Source organism: Haematobia irritans, chromosome 4, assembly GCF_050003625.1.
Source record: "Haematobia irritans isolate KBUSLIRL chromosome 4, ASM5000362v1, whole genome shotgun sequence".
NCBI lineage: Eukaryota > Metazoa > Arthropoda > Insecta > Diptera > Muscidae > Haematobia > Haematobia irritans.
In genome coordinates, this window is record NC_134400.1 from 29,427,988 (window position 1) to 29,435,252 (window position 7,265).

General features: G+C 40.3%; 1 protein-coding gene across 1 annotated transcript; it reads left to right on the top strand.

Annotated features, from left to right (window-relative positions):
- The first annotated feature begins 466 nt into the window (after positions 1 to 466).
- Positions 467 to 5,659, top strand: LOC142235343 (uncharacterized). The gene has a single exon (XM_075306599.1). It carries the CDS (start codon positions 467 to 469, stop codon positions 5,657 to 5,659), a length of 5,193 nt encoding a protein of 1,730 aa, XP_075162714.1.
- Positions 5,660 to 7,265: the final 1,606 nt, after the last annotated feature.

The window sequence follows — 7,265 nt, forward strand, 5'->3', positions numbered from 1 at the left end:
AGCACAGTGGGCTAAAACAACATCGAATGCAACATTTTTCAATTTTTTTTTTGCAATATTTTCCCCATATCGCCATACATTTTGTTGGGTTACAGAGCTTTGTATTTAATCACGAGTTGAAATCCACATTTTGTTGTCTCACTTCGACAAGTTAAATACTACAAAATACATTCCGCCATATAATTAATAAAATTGCCTCGTACGTTTGTGAAATATTTGGAATTGTATTAGCAAGAATTCGTTATTGCATAGGAGATATTGCGCTGATTTATTATCAAATAAATTTGTTCCTTTTAATTTCGTGAGATTCTTTTGCACTGATTTGATTTAAAAATCGGTATATTGAGCTAAGAGATTTCTTATTCGGAAAATTTGTGGATTTTTTGCTGACTCATCACACAGCTGTGCAATATTTATCTTTCTCAAAGGGAAAGGATTTTTATTCGTATATCTGTCTCAATCAAAGATGGGGCTGTTGGAAGAATATCTCATTTTGTGCGATGAGGTCACTACCTATGAACAAAACTTAAAACAATCTGAGGTATTGCAATACAATGAAATGTCGATCGAGGCAGAACAACAAGAGCTGCAAAGCATGTATAATGAGTGGAAGGATTTTTATAGAAAATGTATCAACGACCCAGCTTGTGAAAAGAAAGACAAAGTAACTTTAAAAAAGAAGAAAGTTGAAGTTCACAACAGTTACATTCGATGTATGGCTTTCATTGGGGATATCAAGTCAAAGATAAAGGAATCTGTTTCCCCCCCAATTCAAAAGACTGGTAGCTCAATTTCTGTCCCGCCGTGTGATACGGAAATTTTTCATGGTGACTATTTGAATTGGCCCAGTTTTAGGGATTTATTCACTGCTATATATGTGAATAATAAAAAATTGAGCGCTGTAGAGAAATTGTACCACCTTTTCCAAAAAACGAGTGGAGAAGCACGTGAAATAAATAGACATATCCCATTAACGTCTGAAGGTTTTGAAATTGCGTGGGAAAACTTGCGTAATCAATACGAGAATAAACGCATAGTTATTAACAATCAATTACGAACAATTTTTAATCTGCCTCAGTGTACGCAAGAATCTTCTAGCGGTCTGAAGAAATTGCAACGCGAAATTAATAATGCGATATCAGTTCTCAAACTATATAAAATCGACATTGGTTCGTGGGATCCGATATTTATATATCAATGTTCTTCAAAATTGCCAAAGTTAACATTGTCTCTGTGGGAGCAGTCAGTTGCTCAAAAGACTGAAATACCGAAGTGGGAGGAACTTGATAAGTTTCTAACTGAAAGGTTTCATGCGTTAGAAAGTGTATCGGACATTTATGGCCCACATACTTCAAATTCATCTCTGCCTCAGCGGCAAAAGTATAATAATTTTGATAAATCTAAAAGTTTTAAAGTACATCACACAAAAGTAAATGCCCAGAAATGCAGTTTGTGCAAAGGAAATCACATCTTACGTTCCTGTCCCAAGTTCATGAGTATGAACTATAAAAATAGGATTTCAATTGTAAGACGGGACAAATATTGTATGAATTGTTTGTCCTTGGGACACATGGCTTCAGAATGCCATAGTCAGAAAACGTGTTCCGAATGTAATTTAAAACATCATACGCTGTTACACAGGCCAAATCTGTCCCAACAGGGAAATAGTAATCAAAATAGTAATAAATCGAATTCACAGTTAGCGTCTAATAACAATACAATGCCTCAAGAGGTACAGCCCTCAGCTTCAACGTCAGGGAACGTTAGGGCATATCATACAACGGTTTCTAATAAAACGATGTTAGCTACTGCATGGATAACTGTTATTAAAGATGGTATTTCTCATAAAGCCCGAGCGCTAATTGATCCTTGTGCGGATGATTCATTTGTCTCTGAGAGACTTAGAAGAATACTTAAATTATCTACGAAAGCTATTTCTGCCGATATTTCTGGATTAGGCGGCGAGCATTTAACCAAATGCACTAAATTGGCATATTTTACAATCGGTTCGGTGTTTGATCCGAACTTTTCATTAGAAATAGATGCACTTGTTGTCCCAGATGTAACAGGAAATGTTCCAACACATTCCTTTGATAATTTTTCTGCTTCACAATTGCCTAAATTAGATTTTGCTGACCCACATTTTTATGTTAGCGGTCCGGTGGATATCCTCATAGGAGGAAATTTATATCCACTAATTTTACTCAATGGAGTACAACACGGCATTCTTGGTTCGCTTGTGGCACAGAAAACGGTCTTTGGATGGATCGTAACTGGCCCAACGTACAATAGGACTTCGATGAATGTGTCTCGGGTAGCTCATTGTACAAGAGTGTCAATAGATGAGCAACTGTCTCGATTTTGGGAAATCGAAGAACTTCCAAAGGAAGCACGAATTTCTGAAGAAGATAAAATATGTGAAGACATATATCGCTCCACTGTTAAACGAGATGTGACGGGAAGGTACACCGTCGACTTGCCATTCAAATCTGACCCAAAAGTGGGTGCACTTAGTAATTCAAACAGATATGTGGCTCTAAGTCAATTCCTACGAAATGAACAATCACTGACACGAAAGCCTGAAATTAAGGTTATGTATGATGACGTGATCAATGAATATTTGTCTCTAGGACATATGGAACTTGTTGATTTTCCAAAGGGAGAATCTGAACCTTGTTTTTATCTGCCTCATCATGGCGTATATAAGCCCGAAAGTGTTTCCACCAAATTGAGAGTGGTATTTAATGCCTCATGTCCCTCGGCGAAGGGAAAAAGTCTGAACGACTTATTATATGTTGGGCCAGTCTTGCAGAAAGACATAGTGACCCTAATTTTAAATTGGAGATTGTACAAATTTGTTTTTAACGCGGATATCACAAAGATGTATCGGCAAATCTTTGTCAACCCCAAGCATGCCCCGTACCAACGGATTTTATATAGATCAGATCCAGATAGTGAAATTAAAGATTACCAGTTGAGAACGGTAACATTTGGCGTCAATTGCGCGCCTTATTTGGCCCTACGCACTCTGCTCCAATTGGCCGAAGATGAGGAAAAAAGATTTCCACTAGGGTCAACGATATTAAGGAACAATATGTATATTGATGACGCGCTTGCCGGCGCACATTCTGTCTCTGAGGGCCTAAGGGCTAGAAAAGAATTAGAAGGGATTCTTTTATCTGGTGGGTTTGAACTTCGAAAGTGGACTTCAAACAGTAAAGAAATTTTAAAGGGCTTGCCTCGAGACACTCTGTTGAGTGAAAATTTTCTGGATTTTGATGAGAAAAGCTCGGCGAAAACATTGGGAATCAGGTGGAACGCCAAAACTGATATGTTTTATTTTGTCTCAGAAAAGTTAAAAGACAAAGAAACTTTTACTAAAAGGGAAGTTTTGTCGGCGATTGCGCGTCTCTTTGACCCATTGGGTTGGTTATCTCCGGTTATAATTACCGCGAAGATATTTATGCAACAGCTATGGCTGGACGAAATTGAGTGGGATGATTTCCTCAAACCAATGTCTCTAATGAAATGGAAGTCATTCATACAAAAATATGTCGATATTGATCAAATAAATATCCCACGTTGGGTTAGATATTCGCCCGAATGCGAAATTGAATTTCACGGATTCTGTGACTCCTCGGAGCTTGCTTATGCAGCTGTATTGTACGCGAGGGTAAAGTGTTGTGGCCAGATTCACACTAATATTCTTGTCTCAAAATCAAGAGTCACGCCAATTAAAAAACTTTCTCTGCCCAGGCTAGAGTTGTGTGGAGCTCTACTTCTAGCAGAATTGATAAACATTTTTCTGCCTCAATTAAATGTTCATGACAGGCCTCTCTATTTATGGTCCGACTCAACTATCGTCCTCGCTTGGCTGAAGAAACCTTCACATACTTGGACAACCTTCGTGGCAAATAGAGTTGCCAAAATTCAAGACAAAGTCGGAGACTGTTGGCGTCACGTTTCCACTGGTGATAACCCCGCTGACCTAGCAACCCGGGGGGCGACTCCTTCAGAGTTGAAGGATCATACACTTTGGTGGTCGGGACCACCATGGTTAAAAGAAGAGGATCGGTTTTGGCCTTCGAACGCAACCATTCCTGATACGAATCTAGAAGCCAAGCCAACACAGGTTCATTTAGCTAGGTCAGCAGATTTCGAGGATATACTTGAGCGATTTTCTTGCCTCTCTCGGGCGATTCACGTCATCGCCTATATGTTTAGATTTTTTCATGCTACTCGTCCTGCCTCTAAGGAGAGGCCAAAGTTCAGCAGCTGTCGTCTAACATCGACTGAATTGGCATTTGCGAGAAATCGTTTAATTTTTCTGTCTCAAAAGATGAAATTTCCTCAAGAACACTGTTCTTTGTCCCAGGATAAGCCCATTGACTCCAAAAGTCCACTATTAACTCTTACCCCGTTTCTCGATAAGGATAAACTCATTCGAGCCAATGGCCGACTAGGTTCCACTCTGTCACTATCATACAGTGAACGACATCCAGTAATTCTGTCTCCTAAAAGCAGTTTTGCCAAACTTTACGTACGCTTTATCCATAAACTGACTCTGCATGGAGGTCCTCAACTAATGCTAGCGACAATACGTCTTGAGTGTTGGATTTTACGAGCAAAAAACTTGATCAGATCTTGTGTTCATAACTGTAAGGATTGCGTACTGGCACGAAAGGCTATGCAAGGCCAAATTATGGCGGCTCTACCCCCTGAACGGACCACATTTAGCCGCCCATTTACAAATACGGGTGTGGACTTTGCGGGTCCATTTGACCTGAAGAATTTCTCTGGTCGTGGATGCCGCATTTCCAAATGCTACATATGCCTTTTTGTCTGTTTCTCGACGAAGGCCATTCATCTTGAGGTTGTGAGTGATTTATCTACCCAAGCTTTCATGGCTGCATTAATACGATTTGTCTCACGTCGAGGCTGTCCTAACAAAATTTATTCCGACAATGGTCGTAATTTTGTGGGAGCTGCCCGAGAAATAAAAGCAAATTTGGTAAAGTCCTTGTCGGAGCTGAAGTCTGAAGCAGCTGTTCGTTATGGCCACCAAAAGTTGGAGTGGCATTTCATCCCTGCCTCTGCACCTCACATGGGAGGGCTGTGGGAGGCCGGCGTAAAAAGTTGTAAGACCCATTTAAAGAAAATTTCGGGTCAAATACGCCACACATTTGAAGAATTTAGTACTATACTGGCCTCGATTGAATCCTGTCTCAATTCACGGCCGCTTACTCCAATGTCGGATAGTCAAGAAGATTTCTCCGTATTGACCCCAGGACATTTCTTGGTTGGTTCATCTCTACTGTCTCCTGCTGAGCCTGAAAAAATTAACGAAAAACTGTCTCTTTTGAATCGTTGGCGCAGACTTAAAATTATCCAACAGGATTTTTGTCGTCGGTGGAAATCCGACTATCTCAAAGAATTGAATAAAAGGAATAAGTGGCAACGGCCTTCAGAAAGCCTTAAATTAGGAGATATGGTCGTTTTGCGTCAGGAAGCAGGAGGGCCTAACGAGTGGCGTCTCGGAAGAGTTATCAAATTGTACCCGGGGTCCGACGGGCACATTAGAGTTGTTGACCTGAAAACGGCAGCTGGACCAATAACACGTCCAATTCACAAACTTGTGCTACTACCTCGCCTTGATTAGCCTTCCAATTATATGAGTTTCCCAGTCTGCCTCTTTTCCACACACATGCTTCTTCAGGTCACCTCATAACCTAACCAAACACAATCTCTGTCTCTCTACAGATATGGCTAACTACAACGATGACTACCGCTGCCTACTTTGCGAGACTCGTCATTCGCTAAAGCTGTGCCGCAGATTCCTAGCCATGCCTCTCGACGAAAAGTTAAATTATGTCCACCAAAACCGGGTTTGCGAAAACTGTCTCGCCTTCTCCCACGAAATTGGTCAATGCAAGAGTGGGCCATGTCGTATTTGTTGGTTTGGCCACCATACGCTTCTCCACCCGGCGGATGCACTGAAATATGAATGGATGGACATGACTGCTTTGGTGTGGATGCGACGTACACAGGTCAAGGAAGTGTCCCACTTGGTACGAGTTCTTATCAACCCCAATGCACCAAAGAGCTACTTGTATCCGGGTAATCTTGACGTAAGAGTGTTCCGTTTCAAAGAAGAGTGGGATATGCCTACGGAGTTTGTGCTAACAGACCGTCGCAGTGAAGTTCGCACCTTGACTGTCACTTTAGAGCCCAGAATGTGTCCATCGCCTTGCACACCTCAACGTTCTGTGCAACCAGCGCCAATCTGGGACATGTACGACCGCTGTGACGTAGCTGACTGTTCTTTTTACCTATCGAACAGATGTGCCGTTGTTTTGGGACAAGATGTGGCGCAGCGAATATTCCTCGGTCTACCTGAAAAAGAAAAGGGATTGCCCTATATCCAGAACACTATTTTTGGCTTGACATTTTTTGGGAATATGGAAGTAGACCAAGAGCGCTGGGATTATAGCTTGCAACTTTTTGAATGAGAATGAGAAGAATCATTATTATTTGAATTTATGTATGCCTCTGGTTAGGCTTGAAGAATAATTTATTTTTTTTTTGCCTCTGGTTAGGCTTGATATCTTATTTTAATTGATCTTTTATTTTTTTTATCCCAACATGAGTTGCTATATACATAACTAAGTGTTCAGATCTCATAGAATTTATATTATTACCTGAATTAAAATAGTTTTGTTGATCTCATTATTATAAATGTATCTATATAGTTTTTACGAATAGATCTGTAGGATTTTGCACAGTTGGTGCAAGGGGGGCGGTATGTTCACGTAAGTAGGGGTGAATGACCTATTATATGTACGAGACAACAATGGTTGGCATCCCTACATGCGTGAACTTGCTGCCCTCCTTACTCTTTGTTTGCCGCCGTTGCGCGTAGCGCCTATGACATGCGCCTGTCATAAGGAAAAGAGTAAAAAGGAAAAAGTATAGTCAAAGTAAAACCAATTAACTACAGTGCGCGGAGCTTAAAACTAAGAAGATAATTTAATTCGGTTATCGTAAAACGCCAATATATAAAAAAAATCACCGTGCGCAGGGTTATAAGAAACAAGCAGCGATTTGTATATCGTATAATTGTATTTCGTTGCAACTATTATACATACCACCGAAAGTTTAAGACAGCGGCAAGCAAAGGAAACGAACGATAGTTCAAGAAATAAGTGTTAAGCCATAGAATTGAATTCGAACAAAATCATAAATAAATAAAAACGTGCTATTCTAAA

Excerpts from the sequence above, each read along its gene's own strand:
- LOC142235343 (XM_075306599.1), top strand. The coding sequence starts at position 467 with ATGGGGCTGTTGGAAGAATATCTCATTTTGTGCGATGAGGTCACTACC.